Source organism: Colobus angolensis, unplaced genomic scaffold (assembly GCF_000951035.1).
Source record: "Colobus angolensis palliatus isolate OR3802 unplaced genomic scaffold, Cang.pa_1.0 Scaffold108, whole genome shotgun sequence".
Classification (NCBI taxonomy): Eukaryota; Metazoa; Chordata; class Mammalia; order Primates; family Cercopithecidae; genus Colobus; species Colobus angolensis.
The window spans coordinates 6504269-6529383 of NW_012111808.1; the positions used below are offsets into that span (position 1 = coordinate 6504269).

Sequence of the window (25115 nt, forward strand, 5' to 3'; positions counted from 1 at the left end):
GGAGCTATCATTATTAGTGTGGTTGTTATTCATACCTTTTAAGCTGTCCATCAAATAGGTGAAGAATGGGGACAAGCTAAGACATAGACCTTTGTTGGTTTCTTTTCACCACGGTCTTTGTGGTTTCTTCCAAGCTTTATAAAATCTAACCCTCCTCCAGGGAAGGACAGAAGGCTTATGATTTCAATAATATTTTGGGTGTGTGGCACTGGGGTAAGCAGCCTGTCCTGCCCTGAGGTTTTCTGGAGGTGAGAGGCTGGCATACAGGCTGAGGGGTCATGGTGATGAATCCTAAGACGGGTTAGGTGGGGGTTGGGGCAGGGGATCTAATGGCATGGTGGGTTCTGCTTGGGAAACCAACTTTATTTTATTTTATTTATTTGTTTTTTTGAGACAGAGTTTTGCTCTTGCTGGAGTGCAATGGTGCAATCCCGGCTCACTGCAACCTCTGCCTCCCAGGTTCAAGCAATTCTCCTGTCTCAGCCTCCCGAGTAGCTGGGATTACAGGCGTCCACCACCACACCCAGCTAATTTTTGTGTTTTTAGTAGAGATGGGATTTCATCATATTGGTCAGGCTGGTCTTGAACTCCTGACCTTAGGCCCACCTTGGCCTCCCAAAGTGCTGGGATTACAGGCATGAGCCACCATGCCCAGCCTATTTATTTATTTTTTGAGATGGAGTCTTTCTCTGTTGCCCAGGCTAGAGTGCAGTGGCATGATCTTGGCTCACTGCAACCTCCTCCTCCTCCTCCTGGGTTCAAGTGATTCTTCTGCCTCAGCCTTCTGAGTAGCTGGGATTACAGGGTTCCACTACCATGCCTGGTTCATTTTTGTATTTTTAGTAGAGACAGGCTTTCTTGTCTTAGCCAGGCTGGTCTCAAACTCCTGACCTCAGATAATCTGCCTGCTTTGGCCTGTCAAAGTGCTGGGATTACAGGTGTGAGCCACTGTGTCCAGCCTTGGGAAACCTACTTCAGAGTAAAAGTCTGGAGCTGGGGATTGAGGAGACAGGGTTTTTTTCCAAGGTGGATAGAGCAGCGGTGGGGGCAGGAGGAGCACTGGGTGAGAGTGAGGTGGTAGTGAGGCCTTGTAAGGCAAGGACCCCAGTGAGTAAATTACTGCAGTATCTGGGCAGGAGAGCAGGGTTTTCACTGGCAATTGGCAGTGGGAATGGAGAGAGGAGAAATCAAGGACTCAGGAATTTTCTGGCTTGAGCAACATGGCAGGTGGTGCTGGCATTCTTGAGCTGGGGAACTCTGGAAGGAAGGCAGGTCAGAGTAGGAGCTAGGGAGACAATCAGTCCAACCTGGGAAAAAACTGTGTTGAAAATGGAGGGAACTGTCACCAACCCACAACTTGAACTCACCTTCACTAAGGTAACCCCAGTGACAAAAGAGTCATGCTCCTGGCCATTTTGAGGTTCTCACATGTGCTGGTATAACTCACTGATGCTACCTGGTTAGCACTTATCACTTGTCTGCTTATCTCCAGGAGGACGGGGGTCAGACCATCTGTTTACTCAGTCATTCTGTGTTCACTGGAGGCCCATTTTGTGCCAGGCACTGTCCTAAGCCCTGAGAACAGACTTTTAATAAGCCATGCAAAGGTGCCTTCCAGCCCGCAGGTTACATTCCAGTGAATAGAGGCAGACAATAAATAAATGAATATGCAATTTGAAGTTGCAGCATGCAAATATATGTATGCTAGGCCAGGGAGGATGGCTGCTACAAAGTGATCATTTGGAGAAGAGCCGGCTGCAGTGGCTCATGCCTCACAATCCTAGCACTTTGGAAGGCAAAGGTGGGACAATGCCTTGAGCTCAGGAGTTTGAGACCAGCCTGGCCAACATAGTGAGAACTCGTCTCTACAAAACATACAAAAAATTAGCCCAGTGTGGTGGCGCGTGCCTGTGGTCCCAGCTCCTTGGGAGGCTGAGGCGGGAGGATGGCTTGAGCCCAGGAGGTGGACACTTCAGTGAGCTGTGATTGCATCACTGCCTTCCAGCCTGGGTGACAGAATGAGACTTTACCTCAAGCAAGCAAGCAAGCAATCAATCAATAAATAGAAGTAAGCAAGGTGGAGGCTTTCTCTGGAAGGGCAGTCATGGGAGGTGACTTTTGGCCAGAGCCTAGAAGAAAGTAAAGGAATGTTCTAAGCAAAGAAAATCCTGTGGGGGAAGAATGGTCCATTCCGGGAAAACGGAATCACAAAGGTCCTGGGAAAGGAGGGGCGCCGCAGTGTCTGAAGAGCCTCAAAGAGCCCAAAGGTGCTCTGTGGAGTGAAGCGAGCCGCATGGACAGTGGGAGGAATGAGGTCAGAGATGGGCGGGGGCTGCCCTAAGGACACGCCCTGTTGTTCTGAGACAGAAAGCTCTGAAGGATCCCAGCAAGGGAGTGGCATGGGGAGATTTACATCTTGCAAGACTCACTCTGGCTGCAGGGCAGAGAATGGCTGTAGGGGCCAGATAGGGGCACACCTTTTGGGAGCTATTGCAAGTGATAAGAAAATCCCCAAACTTAACTTCTAGGGGTAAGTCAGGACAGAGATTATCTAACAGGAAAGGAAGAGAGTAAAGCTCTAGAACCGTAGAACTGCCTGGTTATGTCAACTAGCAGCTACATTTTAAAAATTAGGGTTTTTTTTTATAACTTGTGATAAAAATGTCTAACTATAACACAAGGTTATAGCTAAAATAAACGGTCTTCCTTCCAGTCTCACTCCCCGCAGGACACCTGTATTTAAGTTTCTTAGGAATTCTTGCAGAAACTTTCCATGTGTGTATAAGTACTGTTCTTCTGCACGCATAGGATTGCACTGTATACTTCACTGTTTGCATGTGATGTTTTCATTTATAATACAGATTGGCCTATTTCTCTATTAGCACACAAGGACCCACATCCCTGATGTTAAAGGTTATCAGTATGGCACAGTAGGGTGTACCATTATGTATTTAACTTGTCCCCATTAGTGGGCATGGAGGTAATTCTTTGCTGCCTTAGACAGTGGGACAATCTGTATATATTTTTGTGCACTTGTGTAGACATGTTTGTGGGCTAAATGCCTACAAGTGGAATTAGGGGTTTTGGGCATTTAACATCTTAATGTGCATTTTCCAATTTACCTTCCCACCCACCAGGTATGAGAATCGCTGCTTCTCACCCCTCCACCACACGGGCCAGTATCCCACATTTTAATCTTTGAAAACCCACTTTGACTTTTATTCTCTTGGAAACTTGGACAAAAATGTAGCACGTGTGCATTTTAGGGTGGTTTAGATGTTTCAAACTGTTTTCTTGTTTATCTCATTAGATTTTCAAAAAATCTTAGAAAGCAGAAACCCTCATTTCCCTTTTAGACAAGGGGAAAGAGGAGACATGACATGATTTTCTCAGTGTGAAAAGTTTAGACAAGCTTGATGCTCAAGGCGTGGCCCACCCAACAGCCTGCAGACTCCAAGTCTGCATTTTAACAAGCACCCGGGGGAGGGGGACTTGGCAGAGGTGAGGGATGCTGCCTGGAGTGGGGGGCAGGGGAATGCTCCCTTCTGCTCTGCTTCTGAAGGGAGCAGCACTGACTACTTTCCCCGGGGAGGGGAGGCGACAGATGGTGGGAAGGATGATCAGAAAGGCGAGGCCGGAGGCTTGTAGGGGCAGCTGCAGGGCAGCACGGTCAGATGGCAAACATGGCAGGACCCAGTGCCTAGGACCCAGGGAGGTTGTCGCCTGAGCAAACTTGCAGGCGAGCTGATCCGGGAAGCTGTGTCTTGACAGAGTTGCCTGCCTTTTCTCTATCACGTTGATCAACAATTCCACTCCCTCTCCTTGAATGCTTACCACCCTCCCACCCACCGGACACTCTCTATGTGGGACGCTGTCATTGTGGGGAGAAGAGGGGAATCAAAGGTCTCCGTCCCCGGGTGCAGACCAGAGGCTTGGTGCTGAGCCCCTCTCTGCTGGGAGTGCGCCTCTAAGTGGAGACGCTCCAAGTCCTGCCAGTTCCCATCTGTCAACGCCACCCCAGCACCCCCTCCTCTCACCCAGATGTTTGGAGGTACTGCTGGGCCGCTGTTCTGCCCTAGTTGAGCCAAAACCACCCGGGATTTTTAGTTATATTCTTTTAGAAGAGGGCTCTGAGCCCAGCCCATCCAGAATCCACGCCAGAATTGTATGCGCCTCCAGGCTGCAATCTTACTTCTAAACTCTAAACCCACACTGTCCAGCAAATAGCCACCAGGTAAGTGGCCAATTGAGATGTGCTATGTGTGCAAAGCCCACGTTGGACTCTGAAGACTCAGTAAAAGGGAAAAGAATGTCAAATAGCTTCTTAACAATGTTTCATATTGGGTACATGTTTGTAGTGATAATATTTTGGATATATTGGTCTAAATAAATAATAGTAAAATGAGTTGTACCTATTTCTTTTTACCTTTTAAGTTGTGGCTACTGGAAAGTGTAAAATCGGGGGCAGCTGTGCTTGCATCCTGTTTCTACTGAACAGTGCTGGTCTAGACACCTTACTCCTGATTCTTCCCCTTCGTAGCTGCTTCAGATCTTGCTTGGAGGAGGCAGGGGGTGAAGGAGGGGAGAAATGAAGCAAGGGAGGGAGGGAAGGGAGAAAGAGTTTTTCATCTTGTGAGGCCATGTGGAAAGAACATGAACCAGTGTCTACTGCTCTATGACTGGTGGCCTTGGGTAAGTCAACCTAACTTCTCTTAGCTGTAATTTCTTCATAAAATGGAGGTCACAGCTACTTTGCAGGGTTGTTCTGAGGTTTAGAAATCTCTAGCAGGCTCCTCCCACAGTGATTCGCCTATATGACTTGCTCAATAAATAACAGTATTTTTAGTGGAACGTGGTGGCATGCACCTGCAGTTCTAGCTACTTGGAAGGTTGAGGTGAGAGGATTGCTTGAGCCCAGGAGGTGGAAGTCAGGGCCGTAGTGAGTGAGACCCTGTCTCTAAAGAAAAATAAATAAATAGCAGTATTTTTGCAGCAGTAGCACCTGAGCCAGTACATGATCGGTGCTCAGCAAGTGATCTTGAACTTGTGGATGCTTGAGCATTTAAGGTGTGGCTGGGTGGCAGCTGCCCACAGTACAATCTGTTTTAGAGCACCTTATGCCCCACCCACCACGTGCCCACTGAGGGGACTGGAGGGACCCCAGTGGAAAGTCACCTTCTTTCTCCCGGCTCTCTCCCCGCCAGGTTGCAGCCTCTTCACCTGTATTCAGTGTGCTTGTTGGTTGGACTGTTCTCTCTTGTTCCCTGGGGACCTGTCTGGGAAGTGCCCAAATTCCACTGGGATAACTGCCGGCAAGCATGGTGGACAAATCTGCTGCTGCTAAATAACTTTGTGTCGGTCAAGAATGCGGTGAGTCTCCAGTTGTTGGCTTTGGAAAGGCAGAAGCGTGCAAACCTGGCGCCTCATTTCTTCAGGCGGTGTGCTGAACTTTCTAAGGGCCAACCTGATTCTGGTGTTTTCTCTGGAGTACTGGTGATGCTGTAGGAAGGTGGGCTGTGTGAGTGGGGAATGGCTTCTGGTCATGGGGTGGGTGTAACCCTGCCAGACTATGCAGGGGGCAGCCGCTGTGAACAGCAGAGGGAGGGGGGCATAGCAGTGGCCAGCAAGGGGCCAGTCCTCCTGGCACATGTCCCGGAGGCAGCTGACCCTGCCCCATCACTGTTCCTGTGCCAGCCCATGTTGCCCAACCGGGAAAGGACAAATTCCTCACCTCCGTCTGTTGAGTCTATACTGCAATGGGACATTGCATCACACCCTGACTATGTTGGATTCTACTCAAGTTCAAAGTAGACCTGACGGAGTTGCTTTGGAGCAACAAGATCTATGTATGTCTTGGCTTCTCCAAAGCCCCAGTTTCTTCATAATGAATTTGAAGCAAGTGAAAGTGAAATAGCTGTAATGAAATTATATCACCAGTTCCACATATGCCTTGAAATCAAGGCTGAAAACGGAATCGCTAAAGCTGGCAGGGCCCTAATCATTGCATATAGCAACTCACTAACTAGATGGCTGCCTTCCGTTTGCAAAGGCCCAGCCATATGGACAGGCTTGCATCACCATCTACGTGCCTGCAGGTGGGGCCCGCCTGGCTGTGATGGGGTCCCTGGGGGATAATCTGGGCTGTTTTCCCCAATGCAAACTGATTTGGGCCATTTGCAGGAAGCAGTGGCAAGGATACCAGCCAGTGGCCTTTCTGAGGTACGGCCCACCTTAGATCCTTGAAAGCAGAAGTGCCAGGGCCCTTTGGAGAGAATTGCCCCCAGGGACTTCCTCACACTGAAGAAAAAAATACTGCTAACCATCTCATCTGGCACAAGCACAGACCGTCTGTGGAACTCATTTTGGCCAGGCGATCCCACGTCAGTCATCCATGGGAACTCTGGGGTTCTCCACAAAACATCATCTGGAGCCAAGCCCTGGTTCTAAATGAACTTGTTCTTTCCACCTAGAGTTGGGGCATGGGGAGCGGCAAGGAAAAGAGAAAAACGCTGACCCCTCTGACTTCCAACTGCACCATAATGAGGAGGAACTCTTACACTCCTGTAACTTGACAGAGTTCATGTCCCACAACTATCCTAGGAGATGGGCTATGATCATTTTTCCTTTTTAAACAAAAGAGAAAATGTGTCTGAATCTCCATTTTGTAAAATGGCAGCAATAATACCTGCCATCCAGGCTTGGTAGAAGGCTCAAGATGAGGGATGTGAAATATGAGTATCTCTAACTTAGTTTCCTTTGTCTTCCCATGGAAATTCGCCCCACCCACCTACTGAATTCTGCCTCCTAGTCCAGGCAGGTGGAGAGTGTGGAGCAGAACTGGTAAATGAAGGAAGAGTGAATTTGCTGCTCTCTTTTCAGTGCAATGGCTGGACCTGGTACCTTGCCAATGACTTCCAGTTCCACCTCACCACACCAGTGATTATCTTCATCCACGCAAAGTGAGTCTGATTGGGACAAGCTTTTCTCCTCATGTGGCCTCTTTCACAAAACCCTCAGAAAGTGTCCCAGTTCTGTGCAGAGTTGCTTTTTAAAATGTAGGAAACTAACTTTACAGAAAAGGAAATACCAAATCCTCTACTGTTTGCCTTCTTCCGCATTCTCCTCCAACAATGATCCTACGCCAGTCAGTGTGTGTTTTGCAGAGTTACGATCATTGTGTGCATGTAATATCTAGTGCTCAGCTTTTTCCTTTTCACTGTTCTTATAAACATTGCCACATATTGACATAACCTGCATACTTGTCAGTTTTGGGGTTTGTCTACCATTTTTATGGTTGGGTGTCTAGATTGTGGCCAATTTTTCATGATTATAAACGTCACTGCAATGCATGCCTTTGAACACACTACTTTTTCTCTTAGTTACTTCCATGGGGGCAGACTTCCAAGTGGAATTGCTAGGTCAAAGGGTAGGAACAATTTTGTGGCACTTGTCACATATTGTGAGATTGCTCTCCAGAAAGAGTGAAGTAATTTACAACACCCTCAGCAATGTATCGCTGCACCGGCTTTCCCACATTGGATATTTATCACCTTAATTTTTGTTAGTTTTAGAAACACCTTAAGGCCTCAATAATTCATGGAGAGACTTATAGTTGTGGATTATTCATGCCATATTTTAAAAATTTATTGTTCTTTTCTGTTAAAATATATGTTCAATTTGAGAAACATTGGAAAACATTAGGAGTTAAGAGGTGGGGAAAATCACCCCAGTTCCACTTTGTCAGTCAAGGGAAGGAGAATTTGCTGCTAATATTTTGGGGCTTATCCTTCTGATATTTTTTCTGCCCAGTTTTTTTTTTTTTTTTTTTTAAGAGATGAGAGTCTCACTCTGTCACCCAGGCTGCTATAGTGCAGTGGTGCCATCATAGCTCACTGCAGCCTCCAACTCCTGGGCTCAAACGACCCTCCTGCCTCAATCTCTCAAGTGATTGGGACTTACAGGCATGAACCACTGCACTTTGCTAATTTTTTTTTTTTTTTTTTTTTGAGACGGAGTCTCGCTCTGTCACCCAGGCTGGAGTGCAGTGGCCGGATCTCAGCTCACTGCAAGCTCCGCCTCCCGGGTTCACACCATTCTCCTGCCTCAGCCTCCCGAGTAGCTGGGACTACAGGCGCCCGCCACCTCGCCCGGCTAGTTTTTTGTACTTTTTAGTAGAGACGGGGTTTCACCGTGTTAGCCAGGATGGTCTCGATCTCCTGACCTTGTGATCCGCCCGCCTCAGCCTCCCAAAGTGCTGGGATTACAGGCTTGAGCCACCGCGCCCGGCAACACTTTGCTAATTTTTTAACTTCTCTGTTGCCCAGGCTCTGCCCAGCTTTTGATACAGGAAAGCATTCTGTATATACACCTTAGTATCTTTCTTTCAATAGTTTTATGACACACACATTTCCCTATATTATTTTATTTTTAAAACAACATAATTTAAATGTCTGCATAACATTCCATTCCATGAATTAAATATATAATTTATGTATACCTTCTATTGTTTAATACTGGGATTATTCCAGTGTTATGCTTTTATAAATAATGGTTTGATAAATATTTTCATGGAAATATTTATCAGTGCCTGGATTTGTCTCCAACTTTGATATTTCTTTATAATATATATCTTTGAGGGGAATTACTAGGTCAAAGGGTATGAATGTCTTTTGCGCTCTTGAATCATAATGATAAATCACTTTCCTTAGAGGGAACATCAATATTCAGTCCTCTAGTCATCCAATTTAACTGTTGTCAGAGTGGAATATTAATAATAAAACAAAACATCTGAGTCTTTACATGTTCTTCCTTCTGTTTCCAAGTTTCCTCTTCTTTTAAGGACACAGTCATATTGGATTAAGGCCCACCCCAATGACCTCATTTAATGTGAATTATTGCTTTAAAGACTCCATCTTCAAATACAGTCACATTCTGAATTACTGGGGGTTAGGATTTCAAGATAGGACTTTGTTGGGGACATAATTCAGCCCATAACATTCAATGTCAGGAAGATGTATGAGTTTAGCTGACATGGTGCTAGCTGGAAGAGACTTGTGGAGTCTGTGGTGGAGATACTGATCTTGGAAGTAGGTGCCAGGGACTGGGCTTAAGTCCCCCAGGGAGTTAAACACGTATTTACTTGGGTGGCTGTGGGTTTTTATTGGATGGCCTGACTACCACTTACCTAGGACACTGAGTTCTGATGCCTGCCCACTCTAGACTTGCCTGGGAACCCATGTGAGTGTCCTTATGACTGAGGAGCCCTGGCCACAATGTCAGCATCTTTCCTAAAGGCTGTGGTGGAAGGTGAATTTCAGTCCTTCAGCTGAAAGCCCACACTGTCCAAGCTTGTGACTATGCAACAAGATTTAGCTTATAAGTGGAGGGAAGTATAAAAGTAGGGCTTTTCTTCCTTAGAGAATATAATTCCATGGAATGCCAGCGGAATCAGGTCTTTCTGGAACTCAGTAATTCAAGGAGCGAAGAGCTAAGGGGTCTGGCAGAAGTCACAGTAAACATACATACAGCATTATTACCATAACCACCTGCCTACCCTCATAGCAGACATTACTAATCAATCATAGCACCATGGAGCTAGAATTCATCCTTCTTTCCAAACATTATACTAACATTGGTACTCTGGCTGAAAATAATTTTCTCCCTGTATCACTGTGGTGATAACTGAATAGTATCTATCTCATCCCTTCCTCATGAACAGCCATGGCAACTTCCACTAGCAGAATTGCATTGTCAAAGGCATTTTCCAGGTCAGGCTGTGCCTGGATGATCTTGCACCTGTGTTTGGCATTTGTTCCACACCACTGTAGATCCTCAAAATCCCAACCCTCACACTTCCGAGCAGGTACAACCAGACAGCGCCTCACTCTGGGTGCTTCAGGGAACATCCTAGTTTTATACATGCACGACCCCAAAGTGTGGAGGAATTAATTTGTGTGGGACCATCCTTAACCCATGTGAGACAGAAGACAGTAGGAAAATGCTTCTCTCTTTCATCTCACAGGACAGTTTTAAGGTACATTTCATAAGGCCCTGTGGAACATTCTGGAAGAATTGAGCATTGGCTACCTTGATAGCACATCCTGGTATTGGTTTTTCCCTGCTTCCCTATTCTCCTACCCTATCCCTCATTCCTACTCCCACGTGAACTACCTGCACCCAGACATTTGTCTCAGGCTCTGCTCCTCAGTTGAAGGTATGCCTGTTTCCCCTTCTGTATTAGTCTATTTTCACACTGCTATAAAGAACTACCCGAGACCGGGTAATTTATAAAGAAAAGAGGTTTAATTGACTCATGGTTCTGCAGGCTGTACAGGCTTCTGCTTCTGGGGAGGCCTCAGGAAACTTACAATCAGGGCAGAATGGGAAGCAGGCACATCTTATATGGTGGGAGCAAGAGGAAGAGAGCAAAGTGGGGAGGTGCTACATACTTTTAAACAACCAGATCTCATGAGAATTCACTCACTATCACAAGAACAGCAAGGGGGAAGTCCACCCCCATGATCCAGTCACCTCCTATCAGGCCCCACTTCCAACACTGGGGATTACAATTCCACATGAGATTTGGGCAGGGACAAAGATCCAAACCATACCATCCTCCTTCTCGATCCTCTCTCCCCTGTGCTTGGAGTGGGTCCACCCTGTGTCCCGTCCTGTCTTTGACAGTCCTCTCTCCCAAACCCACCACCACTTGTATCCATATCGTGTTTCATAGGTGACAAGGGTCATTCCCAGGCATGGACTCCTTTTGAGCTGCACGGTAAGCCTCAGGGTGTTCAGGCAACGATGTGATTACTGTTCCTGTCTAGACCAGGAAACTCAAGTTCAGGGCTCTGCCCTGTGTGGCACGGCTAATGGATGGTCAAGACCGAGGCTGCCTCAGGTCCTCCAGCCCCAGCCCAGCTCTCCCTGCCCCTCATCAGCCTCTCAAAAGCAGGTCCAGCAGGAAGTTCCTCTGACAGTCAGGATTTCCAGCCTTTTGTGCCATAGGAAGTGCGTCTGTGGGGCAAGAAACTGAAGGGCACTCCTCTCTGTGTCCTCTCTTCTTTGCAGGAGTACACAAATCCTCATCCTCCTTGGAGCCATGCTGTTCTTGGCATCTTTCACAGCCACTGCTCTGATCACATTGGCATATAAACTTCCTGTGGTGGCTCCATCAGAAGCCAGGTAACGTGGTTCCCCAGCCTGCCCCTCTCTGGCCAGGACTTCTCAGGGAGGGCTGCTGAATGCCAGGCTGCTCACCCTGTGCCCTTTGGTTCATGGAAAAAGTGAGTATGAAACTTTCGGTCTGGATGGGAAAGCTGATTGTCTTCTTGCTTCCAAACTTCTGAACCTTTCAACCTACACTGGTAGGTCCTCTTTGAACTCACGTTGCCCACTGAAACGCTTCTCAGAGGAAAGGAGCGCCCCCATGTGGCTCTACTATGTTTCTCCTCCAGCAGCCAATTGCTGCTTGGTGGCTCTGTTGGATGGAGAGACTGAACCTACCTCTTCAAGGTCACACAACTAGTAGGTGGCACAATGTGGTTTGAACCTAGGAGCCAATCCACAGTGCTATTTCGCCTCCCCAGTGAGGCATGTATGACAATGACACAGGAAAAACTGGTATGATTACCTGATAATCTTTTCTCAATGCAGTGACACAAATGAAAATCAGATCACGTCAGTCATCTGCTCGAATTCCTCCAGTGGCCTCATTGGTCACCCTCCTCCCTGCTGACACTGGACCAGCCACACCAAGCATGCTCCCCGAACCCCCTTCCCCACCCTCCCCAACCCGGGGCCTTAGCACTTGCCGTTCAGCCTGAATTACTCTTCTGTTAAAATCTAAGATCTTGGCAGGGCTTTCTCCTTCACATCTTTCAGGTGTCTGTGCAAATGTCACCTTCTCAGAGCAGCCTTTGCCGACCTTCCAAAATAAAATGGCCAGAACGGTTCCTGGCACGTGAATGCTCCATGTGAATCCGTGAGTGGGTGGCATGTGAGAATAAAGGAATGAATCGATGATGACATCCCAAGCCTCCTGACCAGGAGACTATCATGCCCTTCCCATATCATGCCATGGCCAAGTGATTGAGGAGGAGGCTCACTCATGTCTAGTCCAGTGTTTTCCAGCCCTGGCCATATATTAGAGTCACTTGGGAGCTTCTAAATCCACTGATGCTTCCAGCCCCACCTCCAAACAATTGAATCAGAATCTCTGGGCATGGGGCCCAGGCAGCTGACTTTTGTAAGCACTCCCAGGGTATTCAAATGTGCAGCCACAGTTGAAGAACCATACGTCTAGTCCTCAAACACCTTCCCTTCCTCCAGTGGTTCCTGCATGGGCAGTTAGATGCTGAGAGTGTGTCTAGCTTCAGTGGGGAACGGTGATAATTTTAATGGTGATAAATTTAGAGCAGGGGTTCTCAATCTGCATTTGGGAAGCTCAGGAGAGTTTTAAAATTTCTAGTCCCTGGGTCCCACGTGCAGAGATGATGATTCCATGGTCTTGGGTATAACCTGGACGTCTCCTGTGAAGGGCACTGTTTAGGCAATGCTTCTCAGCCTTGAGGGGGCCAGGGTCACCTAGAGGGCTTCTTAACACACAGTGGACCTACTGGTCCACTGCCAGTAGGTCTGGGTGGGGCCAAGGTATCTGGGTTCCTAATAAATTCTCAGGTAATGCAGGTGTTTTGTTTTTGTTTGTGTGTTTTTTATTCTATTGCAACAGAGTCTCACTCTGTCGCCCAAGCTGGAGCACAGTGGCATGAGCACAGCTCACTGCAGCCTCAACCTCCTGAGTTCAAGCGAACCTCCTGCTTCAGCCTCTTGAGAAGCTGGGACTGTAGGCATGTGCCACCAGGCCTGGCTAATTTTTTTTTTTTTTTGTAGAGATGGGGTCTCCCTATGTTGCCCAGATTGGTCTCAAACTCCTGGGCTCAAGTGATCCTCTTGCCTCGGCTTCCCAAAGTGCTGGGATTACATGTGTGAGCCACCATGCCTGGCCTGATGCAGCTGTTGATGTCAAGGGACCATACCTTGAAAAACACAGCTTCAAAGAATAGTTTTTGGTATCCTTTTAAAGGCCTGGCCTGGACCTCTCATCACTTCTCTCTTAGGATAGTCTCTGTCCTTGGGACCCTTGAGTTCACATCTGGGTGCTACATTTTTAGAGCATTCTGACATATTGGCCACCAGACACAGCTATTTAAAATGAACACACTCATCATATTTCCTTGGGATCTGCGGTGGAGGGGCCTGAGGGAATTTGGAACCTAAACAAGATAGCTTTGGCTGAGACGAGACCATGAGGTCACTGTTTGCACACCATGACTGAGGAAATGAACAAGTGTGCCCTAAATGTACCTTTGGGCTTGCTGATTATCCCAATGGCCATCTCAGGGATTTGGATTCCCTTTGCCATGTCCAGATTAAACATAACATTTTGCCTTATTTCCTTGTATTTTTCAGTGAAGAGGCTACTGTATTGTATTTTGTGGAGTACTACACAAAGCCCTACTGCCGATTCGGGCCATTTCTTGTGGGCCTCTTTCTGAGCATTTACATGCACCAAAACAACCAGGAAAACATTCTCAGAACCAAGGTATGATTTCCCGTGCCTCACTTTATGGGCATGGGTCTGGCTGGGACTGTGTGGCCCACCTGGCCAGGCTCTTCCAAAGCTATGGATGAAGGAGTCAGCCTGCTGGGTACTGTATTGTGCTATAGAGTGTTATTGATGTCTCTCCATGCTAAAGAATAAGAATGAATTGGCCAGGTGCAGTGGTTAACACCTGTAATCCCAGCACTTTAGGAGGCTGAGGCAGGAGGATCCCTTGAGTCCAGTTCAGGACCAGCTCAGGTAACATGTTGAGACCCCCGTCTTCATTTTTTTTTTTTTTTTTTTTTGAGACAGAGTCTTGCTCTGTCTCCCGGGCTGGAGTGCAGTGGCCGGATCTCAGCTCACTGCAAGCTCCGCCTCCCGGGTTTACGCCATTCTCCTGCCTCAGCCTCCCAAGTAGCTGGGACTACAGGCGCCTGCCACCTCGCCCGTCTAGTTTTTTGTATTTTTAGTAGAGACGGGGTTTCACCGGATTAGCCAGGATGGTCTCGATCTCCTGACCTCGTGATCCGCCCGTCTCGGCCTCCCAAAGTGCTGGGATTACAGGCTTGAGCCACCGCGCCCGGCTTTTTTTTTAAAAGATAAGAAGGCCTTTATCTTCCTGCCAGAGCTTGAATCTCTGCTTTACTCACTGAGCTCTCCTTATGATGCTCCAGATTTGGTACCCAGCGTGGTCCCATCAGTAGGAGCCTTGGTACTGACCCAAAGAAACCACCAATGTGAGAAAACTACCCAGTGACATTACAATGGCAAGACTCTCTTCTGGAAGAGGATACTGAGTTGGGTTGGATTTTTAACAGCACACGCTCAATGGTTTCTATACACAAGATTCTTGGTCAGATTTGATGGTTGTGTCTGGGAATCAGGACATGAGGTGTCTAGAGGGGAAGAAGCTGTTACTTTGCTTTTCCAGATGTACCCCAACACTCATTTTCTTCTCTGGCTCCTTTGTGGGCAATCATTCTGGTTCACCATCCAATCTCATTACTCAAGCTGGAAACCTGGGTTCATCTCGGATGCCTCCTCCTCACTGATCACTGCTCTCAGTCAATCATTCCCTACACCCTGCCGATGGTTTCTCCTGCCATCCTCTCTCAGCCTTTTGAACTGACCTTAAAGCTTTTCTCATCTCTTGCCTGGATGTTGTCACTTGTTTCCTCGCCTCCAGTCTTATTGATCTCAACTCTACTCTTGATGAGTAGATTTGACCCTGACCCTTGAAGTCATTCCCAAATGCTCCCTCTTCATGCTCAGTTAAATGTCTTAAATAGATGGTGATCTATGTGAGACACCACCTTGGCTATACCCTTGAATGGTGCAAAATCTTTCAAGGACTTCCTTTGACATCCATGATAAGGCTCGATCTGTTCAACAAGGCCTTCAGAGTTCCCATGACATCACTCTGCCTGTCTCTCTAGCGTCACCTCTCTCACCACTCTCTGCCTTGCCCTTTGCACGTCAGTGATACCAACCTGCTCACAGTGCCCTTGACTGCCACCACTGACACACACAAGCTGTTCCTGGCATCTGTGCAGTTGCTCATGTCTCCTTCTCTGTCTGGAATCTGCCTCTTCCCCCTTCCCCCTACTCACCTCTCCCTTTCATCTGACTTAACTCCTGTTTTGCCTAGAGGGCTCACCTAGAGTTTTCACCTCCAGGAAGTCTTTCCTTATCCCTCCAGGCCAGGCTGTGTCCTTCTTTTGGGTTCCTCTGTGCACTGTGTATTCCTGGGCCCTGGTTTGTACCCCATGATAAAGCATTTATTCACCCCATAGACAGTGAGCTCCTGGAGTTCACTACTTGTCTCACCTCTGAATCACCAGCATCCGGTTCTGAGATCCTGATTCACTGAAAGTACTCAACACATGAATGAATGAAAGAGAATTTTCTTCTCAGTGGAAGAAGGGCCAGGAATTAGGATACAACTCCTGCCCCAAACCCCTCTGCCAGGTCCTACCTTTGTTTGCCTAGGCTTTGTGGGTACCTTACCTAGATGTTCCAGAGAAGAGACCCTGGTCCTTGGAAAACCTTGTGTTGCCCATGGGAGGAAGAGGAGATAAGATTTTACTGAAAGGAATGAATATACAGAAGCTATGTGATTTTTTTTGTTTTTTGTTTTGGTTGGAGTTACGAGATTTTCCAGGAAATGTATAATTCAGTTGTAGATTATAACAGAGTGCCATTAAAGAGAGGCTTCAACATAGTCCAGGTTACATGGGGGCACAGGGGGAAATGTGTGTCAGCAAAGGGCAAAACGTAACATGAAGAGAGAGCATTTGGGAGTGACTTCAAGGGCCAGGGTCAGGACCAGGAAGCCTGGAGCTAAAACACAAGCCAAGTTAACCTGGAGAAACAATGCGAACAGTTGCGTAGACCAAACTCAAAGCTTTAGAAGCTAGAAAATAAAGACACAGGGTCTAAGCTGGAGGAAGCTGCCAAGAGTGAGATAAGGCAGGATGCACCCTAATAAAGATAAGCAGACAAGTACAGAAACAGAACATGATACCCAAGATGCATTTTGAGAGACTGCAGGCCCATTTGGGCCAGGGAAGTAGCAAAGGGGTGAGGGAGATCCCAGGCTAAAAGCGTAGAGTGCCCCTGAGTATGTACCTTTCCTCTCCCGCAGCCAGGAACCTGAGACCTAAGCAGGTCTCAGAGACAAGACGGTGGACTGATCCGATGTTGGTTCAGTGCAGTGTAGACATCATCACAGCAGTTTGAGTAGAGCACAGAGAAGCAAGACAGCTACTTGGGAGACAGGTCTGGGTCTAAAAAGGTCAAGTCAGGTGATGCAAGGTCAAGATCTTGAACTGAGTCAGGTGTTAGGATTTAACTCTTGGGGCTATTCTTTGAGCTGAAGACTTCTCATCCTCCCATTCCTTCCACTTGACTGGGCTGCTGCCCAGGCCGGGGCTGTGCGCTGAGGCCCTCACATTTACGGTGAAGGCAGAAGCCATCAAGGAGCCTTAATTTGGTTAAGGGACAAAATGGGAGATTAGGAGTGGGTTAGAACATTACTTATTGATTTTCTTTTCACTTCCATCTTGAAACAATTAGAGATGCCCCAAAAAGTTGCAAAACTAGTACAGAGAGGTGCTGTGTGCTCCGGCTCCCCAGCAGGCAACGTGTGACATAACTATGGTACCTGACCACAGCCAGAAAATGGACATTGGCACAATAGACCTCAGATCCACCAACTCTACACGTAATCATTTGCGCACATCTGTATGGTTCCGGGTAATTTTGTCCCATGTGCAAATTTGTGCAACCCCTGCCCCCACAGTCAAGGTAGTGAACTCTCTGTCACCACAAAGATCTCCTGGCCACCCCTTTTAAATTACAACCTTCCATTTTAGTCAAATCTATGCACTGACTGAGGTTTGCGAATAAAGACCTAAGTGACAGTAATAACACCAAAAAATAAGTTTGTGTAGGAGGAAGGAATTATACAATGGCTAAAAAGGGCTGGGCCCCGCCTCTCCTCTCCCTGCAGATGCAGGTCCGGCTGGGCTGGAGCTGCTCCCTGGCCACCCTATTTGCGGTGGCCGCTCTGGCATACGTGGTGGACGACGCCTCTGCCTCCTTTCCAGCAGCTGCAGTTCTCTACCAAGCCCTCCACCGGACCCTGTGGGCGGCAGCGGTGGGCTGGGTCCTTTCTGCGTGCCAGGGAGGATATGGAGGTATGGAAGCGGCTCCGGGCTTTGCTGTTGGGTTCACACCCTGTTCCTTTAAAGGTGAAAAACTGAACACACAAGGAGTGTACCAGAGGGTCTTCTGATTTCTGGGGTGGTTGATGAATGACTGATATTGATTCAAAAATATCAATTTCTCTCTATCCTTGGAAAAGACAAAGAATTTAAATATAAGATTTTTACATGGATGTATGCACAAGTGCGGGTTCTGAAAGAAAAAGATGCAGCCCCTCCAATGAAGCTAGTTTAGAAGTTGGAAAGTGAATTCAGGCAGAGTAATGTCACGAGAAAAAATAAAAAATTAGTGCTTAGGAGCAAGACTTCCAGTCACAGCACCTTGAGCCTTGGTTTCCCCCTCTGAAGGTGTAGACTAAATGCTTGCCAAGATCCCCTTTGATAACTGAAGTTGGCTTTCAACATGCAGAGAGCCAAGCAGATAAAAGGCTTCAATGGAAAAGAATCTTCTCCAGGTTAGAAAGGTGTATCCAAGTCACCTGATGCTTTCCTCCCTCTCCTCTCTATTTGGCGAGAGGTAGGAACTGTGTGCTTGGGATGTCAGCAAACAACAGGACAAGGCTGGCAGAAAGCTCCCAGAAGAGGTTCTGGCCTCAAGCTACCCAAAGCCCTGGAACAGGAGCAGTGGATCTGGGGGGAGGCATACCCACTTCATACTCTGGGGAAATAACCCATCAGGAGGAGTTTAAACTTAGCCTGTAAACCCATGCTAGTCAGCCTCAGCAAAGGTAGGTGGTGGGAAATAATGATTGAAAGAGAAACACAGTGGCGTGATAACCAATTCCAGCTGACTGGGCACACGGTGTATACTAGACCTTGTGGGAAACATCATCCAGATCCCCAGTAGCACTGACCACACCCCTGGGAGAAGACCTATAATTAGCAATGAGAACAACCGTGTCTGGAGAGAAAGCGACACAGTGAAAGTCCCACAGCTGGTGAGTGGTTGAACTAGAAAATGAACCCAGGTCTCAGCACCAAGTCCAAAGCCAGTGCTCTTCATGCCTAAGTGATAGCACTTCTCCCGGATGTTAATTAAAACGGTTCCTAAATGTTAGAAGTATTTTAATATAGCGATGCTCTTTAATATTTTAATTTTAAAATGAGCCTTAATGATCTTTCATATTTTAATGTTAAAAGCTTTCCCTTATATGGAAAAGTGATATTAAAGAGGAAATGGACTGCGTTCTCTCTGACGGATGTATTTGCATTTATGGGAAATTCTGGGATACATTACCACAACCTTGCCGCCTCACCCCATGATCATGTCCCTGTGCTGTCATAGAGCCTCATAAACAACTGCTCCTCGTGGTCTGGCACAGGTCATTTCTAATGTTGCAGACATCACAGTATTCCTCTCTACTGTGAGAGGTGCTGCTGTTTATCAAAAATAACTGGCTAACATGAATGATATTAGAGAGCAATGACTTAGGTTAAGTTAGAAGATTAAACAAATTTGCATAATTATTATTATTATTTTTGAGACGGACTCTTGCTCTTGTCACCCAGGTTGGAGTGTAATGGCACGATCTCGGCTCACAGCAACCTCCACCTCCCGGGTTCAAGCGATTCTCCTGCCTTAGCCTCCTGATTAGCTGGGATTACAGGCACCTGCCACCACGCCCAGCTAATTTTTGTATTTTCAGTAGAGATGGGGTTTTGCCATGTTAGCCAGGCTGGTCTCGAACTCGTGACCTTGTGATCCACCTGCTTCGGCCTTCCAAAGTACTGGGATTACAGGCGTGAGCCACCACGCCCAGCCTGTGGCATTATTATTACAGCGGAACAAGTCAGTGCTCTCCGTCATTAGTCTGAGAAAGGGTGCGATCTCGTCACCCAGGTGATGAGCAAGCCAGTTTGCTTATTCTTGAACAATTTATCATTCAAAAGTGTGTTGTCATTAGCCAATCCACAACTGTAGGGGCACCTGATGTCCTAGATTTGTATCTCCAAAACTATCTATAAGATATCAAGATTGATTAGTAGGTGAATGTAGGAGGTGATAGCTTAAATACATTTTTGAAAAATATGTGTCTACCTGGCTCACACCTGTAATCTCAGCACTCTGAGAGGCCGAGGCAGATGGATTGCTTGAGCCTGGGATTTCAAGACCAGCCTGGACAATGAGGCAAAACCCCGTCTCTACTAAAAATACAAAAATTAACTGGGCATGGCAGCACGCGTTTGTAATCTCAGCTTCTTGGGATGCGGAGGCAGGAGGATTGCTTGAACCTGGGAGGCGGAGGTTGCAGTGAGCTGAGATCGTGTCACTGCACTCTATCCTAGGCAACAGAGTGAGATCCTATCTCCAAAAAAAAAAAAAAAAAAAGTTTATAGCTGATGACCTTTAGAAAAAAAAATAAGTTTGAATAAGAAGAAATGTTTAGTTGAGATTCTCGGGACTAGAAGGGATCTTGATGATTCAGTGAATCTTTAACCATCTTTGCTTGGTAGCAATGTAGACCATGCTGGTCTTGTTATGCTCAAAGTTGTCTTCTGTTGAGCTGCCAGAGTCATCTGACCATATTGCTCCTTCAGTTAAAGTCCTTCAGTGGTGGTCTGTCACCTACAGTTTTTGTCTGCAAACTTAAGTGTATGTGGGTCTATTCCAAAGAAATAAGAATTCTTTTGGCTTCTTGGTGTTGGCCCAAATTATTTGTATTTTTTTAATTCAATACATTTTTTTTCCCCTGGGTACATAGATTCAAGTTACCCTGACTATATGCTCTTATTTTTGTTCCAATTTTGCCTAAACATGAACAAACATAAACCTAGATACAAAATTTTATGTTTATAGCACATGCATTCAGAAAGCCAAAGCAAATTTATGAAGTAATCATAAAACTATAAAGCCAATAAAATTCGCATTAGCAACATTAATATGATATGATGAATAGTTGCTGGAATCACTTCTGGCTCGTAACATGAACACGGTATTATTTGCTTTAGGGTGCATTCTTTTGTGTCTGGCTTATCTGTGTGAGCCTGGGTTCTTTGCTGACTTCATTTTTCTACAATTACTTGGTTTTTTTCTACCGTGAAATTGTGGTTTACCTTTATAGCCTTCACTTGGGGGAAATGTGTCTTTTGTCTGTAAGTCCATCTGTGTTTTTTCACTTAATTACATAAAATACTTCTTGAACGCTTATTCTATGCCAGGTACTGTTCTAGAATCTGGGGATACAGCAATAGACAAGAAAAATCCCGCCCTTGTGAGAGATTACAGTGGGGTCGGGGGAAGTTAAAATACAGTAAATAAAGATAAAGCAGGGATTAGTGGGTAACTAACTGGACTAGGGGTACATTTGCATAGATGTGGTACGAAAGCATTCTGGGCAGATGGAATGTGAAGGCAGAGGTGTCTAGACTGGAATGAGCTTAGTGACTTGGAGGAAGAGCAAAATGACCAGTGAGATCGGAATCAAGGGTCAAGGGGGAGAGAGAGGTGGGAAGGGAACTCAGAGAGGAAGGTAGGACCCAGGTTAGGCAGAGCTTTCAAGGCCATGGGAAGAGTTTGGATTTTATTTTAAATGCCACGTCACATGAAGTCTTAGTCCATTTCAGCTGCTATAACAAAAATCCCATAAATGAGGTGGCTTAAAAACAACAGAAATTTATATCTCACAGTTCTGGAGCTGGGAGATCTAAGATCAAGGCACCAGCAGATTTAGTGTTTAGGGAAGGCCTGCTTTCTGGTTCTTAGATGGAACTTTCTAGATGTGGCCTCACATGGTGGAAGGGTAGAGTGGTCTCTCTGGGGTCACTTTTATAAGAGGACTAATCCCATTCCTGAAGGCCCAGCCCTTGTGAACTAATTGCCTCTCCAAAGACTCCACCTCTTAATACTATCGCCTTGGGGATTAGGATCTCAACATATGAATTTTGGGGGAATGTAAACATTCAGATCATAGCCCATGATTTGATTTGTGGATTTGTAAAATTTATTTTCAATTTGACAAATAATACCTGTATGTATTTATGGAGTACAAACGTGATGTTTTGGTATGCGTATACATAGTAGAAAGATGAAATCAAGTTAATTAACATATGCATCACTTTGCCAAGTTATCTCTTTTTTTGTGGTGAGAATGTTAAGAATCTTTTCTTTTAGCCACTGAAAAATACCCAGTACATCACTCCAACAGTTTAACTGAAACTTTGTACTCTTTCATCAATATCTCCCCCTTCCCCATTTCTCCCTGATATGTGATTTTAAAAGATTACTCTGGATGTGGTATGGGGACTATAGGGTGGCAAGAACAAGAGCAGAGACCAACAGATCCACCGGGAAGCTCCCACGGAGGCCCACACAGGAGGTGATGGACGATTCATGAGGGTGTTAACCATGGAGGTGAGGAGCAGTGGTCTGATTTGAGACACATTTTTGGAAGCACTCTATGGAGTCTGGAATGAAAGGAGTCTAGGATGGCTCCAAAGATTTCTCATGAGCAAATTGTGATGCACTACTGAGCACTTTAAATGAGGAGGAGGCAGAGGAGAAACAAAAGTTACATTTTACTTCTGTGGCTTAAAACAACAGAAATTTATTCTCTCACAGTTCTGGAGGCTAGCTGTTCAAAATCCAAGTGTCAGCAGGATTGGTTCCCTCTGGATTTTCTGGGGGAGAATCTGTCCCATCCCCTCTCCTAGCCTCTGGTAGCTGCTGGCAAGCCTTGGCATTCCTTGGCTGGTGGACTCTTCACTCCAGTCTCTGTCTTCGTCATCACATGGTTCTCTTCCTTGCATCTCTTCTCTGCTTTTGTGACTCCTTTTCTGTCTCTTATAAGGACATTTGTCACTGGGTAAGGGTCTACCCTAATCCAGGATGATTTCTTCTCTGGTTCCTTATCTTAATGACATCTGCAAAGACCCTTATTCCAAATAAGGTTACCAATAAGTCCTATTCAGAAAGGAAGTTTTCATTGTATCTAATTTTAATTAAGTTAAATAGCCACAAGTGGCTAGGGGCTATTGCCTGGGACAACACAGTTCTAGAATATATACCAAGTTACAGAATATTTGTCCTGAAAGGCACCTGAAGGGTGATCAAATGCAAGGCTCTCACTGACAGATGAAGAGTTGGAGGCCTGGCAATGTTAAATGCCTTATCCCAAGGCCCCCCCTGTGGCTACATCTTGATCCAGAACCCAGGTGAGTATGAGGAATGTATACCTTGTTTTATACATGGAATGTTTTATGTTCAGGGGCTGAAACCATGTATCTCTCTTGTGTTATCATAATTCTTGCAATGGAAAGGTGGTTTTTGGTTTGGTACATTGTCTTAAAATTATAATGCATAAAGACTTTCTTAGGAAAAGTTCCCAGACTTAGGTGCAGAATGCAATGGGAGCATCCACGGGACAACGGGGCATCTTCACTGGCCCAGAGACAGGCTGTGGCTTCATGCCTCAGTGCTTGTTCCCTCCAGGTCTGGTGAACCGTGTGCTTTCTTGGGACATCTGGAGTTTCCTGTCCAGCATCAGTTATGCTTGCTACTTGGTGCATCCGATTCTGATCATCCTTTACAATGGCCTTCAGGAAACACTGATTCACTACACTGACACAAACATGGTGAGTTAGCACGCAGCTCCTAGTTCTGTTATGGTGTGTTATGGTACCATAGCTTGTTCTTTTCTTGAGCAACAAGGCAACCTATTTGCTTTTATGGAAGGCTTTTTTCTTTTTCTAAGAGCTTCATTGTTCTTTGCTTTATTTGTGGGAGAAAGAGGGAGGGCTTCAGCACAGGATAATATCTTTTATTTTATTTATTTTATTTTTAATATGTAGCACTGATTGTCCTACAGATACATTTCAGAGAGCTAGGATGGTACACTGTAGATCTGAACACAAGAGGAGTCCCAGAGTAAAACTGCATTCACCCTGCCCACTTTGTCTCCAGTTCTATCTTTTCTCTGGACACTGTGTGCTGACCTTCGCCACTGGGCTGGCCCTGACGCTGTTCATTGAGAAACCATGTCAGGAACTGAAGCAGTGCCTGCTGGGCCATGAATGTTCTGGTTAAAACACAAAAGAATGGATGGACCTTATTGGTAATGACGAACAAAATGAGGTGGCCTTGTTTCTGCAATGAATGCTTGCGTTCCTAAGAAGGGGTGTGAATCTCATTTTGTGAAAGTTTAATATATACATGTTCTTTGTATTTAATATGTGAAAGAGTTCTTAGTGCTTAATGATGTTCTATAAATTTTTAGTAGCACAATAATAAACTTTTGTTGTACCATTTTAGCAAAAAAACCCCTGGATTTCTTTTTGGTTTAATCTGTATTTGATTGTCTATATTAATTATCACAGGAAATGATTAAATATGAATTTTTTTTTTGAGATGGAGTTTCCCTTTTTTTTTGTTGCCCAGGCTGGAGTGCAATGGAGCGATCTGGGCTCACTGCAACCTCCGCCTCCCGGAATTCAGGCGATTCTCCTGACTCAGCTTTCCTGAGTAGCTGGGATTACAGGCATGCGCCACCAGGCCCGGCTAATTTTGTATTTTTAGTAGAGACGGGGGTTTCTCCATCTTGGTCAGGTTGATCTCAAACTTTAGACCTCAGATGATCAGCCCACCTCGGCCTCCCAAAGTGCTGGAATTACAGGCATGAGCCACTGCACCCGGCCCTAAATATGAATTTAATGTAATTTGGGTTATGAAGCTCATTTGGGTTATGCTCTTCACTTTTCTCTGTAAAATTGCAATATGTACTTTCCCATGACATAACTGTCAATATGTTATTATGGCATCTTTACAGACTTGTAACTTTATCGTAGAACCTCAGTGGTGTGACCCGCTAGCATGCAATACTTCATGGGTCTGTCATTATAGGGCCTTTCAAATATCATCTATTCTTCACCATAGTCCCTGTTTTGGACTGAATTGTATCCCCTCCCGCAAAAGATCTGTTGAAGTCCTAACTCCCAGTGCCTCAGAATGTGGCATTATTTGGAGCCAGGGTCTTTTTTTTTTTTTTTTTTTTTAGTAGAGACGGGGTTTCGCCGTGTTAGCCAGGATGGTCTCGATCTCCTGACCTCGTGATCCGCCCGTCTCGGCCTCCCAAAGTGCTGGGATTACAGGCTTGATCTACCGCGCCCGGCCTGAGCCAGGGTCTTTACGGAGGTAATGAAGTCCAATGAAGTCACTGGGGGTGGAGACTCTAATCCAATATGACTGGTGTCCTTATAATAATCAGAAGTTTGGTCACGGAGACAGGCATGCACACAGGGAAGAGGATGTGAAGACCCAGGGAGAAGACAGTCACATGCAAACCCAGGAACACCAAGGCAAACCCCAGAAGCCGGGGGAGGTAAGGACAGAGTCTGCCCTGGAGCTGCCCGAGACAGCATGGCCCCATGGGACACCTCGATTTTGGATTTCTGGCCTCCAGAACTGTGAGATAATTCATGTCTGTTGTTTCAAGCCACTCAGTTTTTGGTACTTTGTCACAGAAGCCCTAGATAGATGGATATCCCTATGCACCAAGATAAGGCCCCACCAAAAACTAACAGAGAAGGAAGAGACCTCAGCCTGTGGCTTTAGCCCAACCCCCTCAATTTCCAGCGATGAGACCTAGAGATGAGGAGAGACTCACAAGGCCAAATAGAGAAGCTGGGATCCCAGTTCTCAGGTGTGTGTTTTTTCTAGGTGTATAATTTCACATTAGCTGTCTACCCTTACGGATTAATTAAGTCCATTCCATCGCTTATAGTAAAGTTCTTTGTTTACTTAATCATTAAAGTATTAACAACCACAGGCTACAGGGTCCTTGTTAGCGTGGCAC

At 46.1% G+C, this 25115-nt stretch overlaps 1 protein-coding gene across 1 annotated transcript in view; it reads left to right on the forward strand.

Moving 5' to 3' along the window:
- LOC105516975 (nose resistant to fluoxetine protein 6-like) overlaps window positions 1-23653 on the forward strand; it is a 79761-nt gene extending 56108 nt beyond the window's left edge. Inside the window, exons 9-15 of the mRNA XM_011949319.1 lie at window positions 5205-5370; window positions 6880-6959; window positions 11071-11184; window positions 13471-13603; window positions 17115-17301; window positions 22757-22899; window positions 23228-23653. Of these exons, the coding sequence (XP_011804709.1) occupies window positions 5205-5370; window positions 6880-6959; window positions 11071-11184; window positions 13471-13603; window positions 17115-17301; window positions 22757-22899; window positions 23228-23350 (946 nt within the window). The 3' untranslated portion in view covers window positions 23351-23653. The remainder of the gene's footprint in view (window positions 1-5204; window positions 5371-6879; window positions 6960-11070; window positions 11185-13470; window positions 13604-17114; window positions 17302-22756; window positions 22900-23227) is intronic.
- The last annotated feature ends 1462 nt before the right edge of the window (window positions 23654-25115 follow it).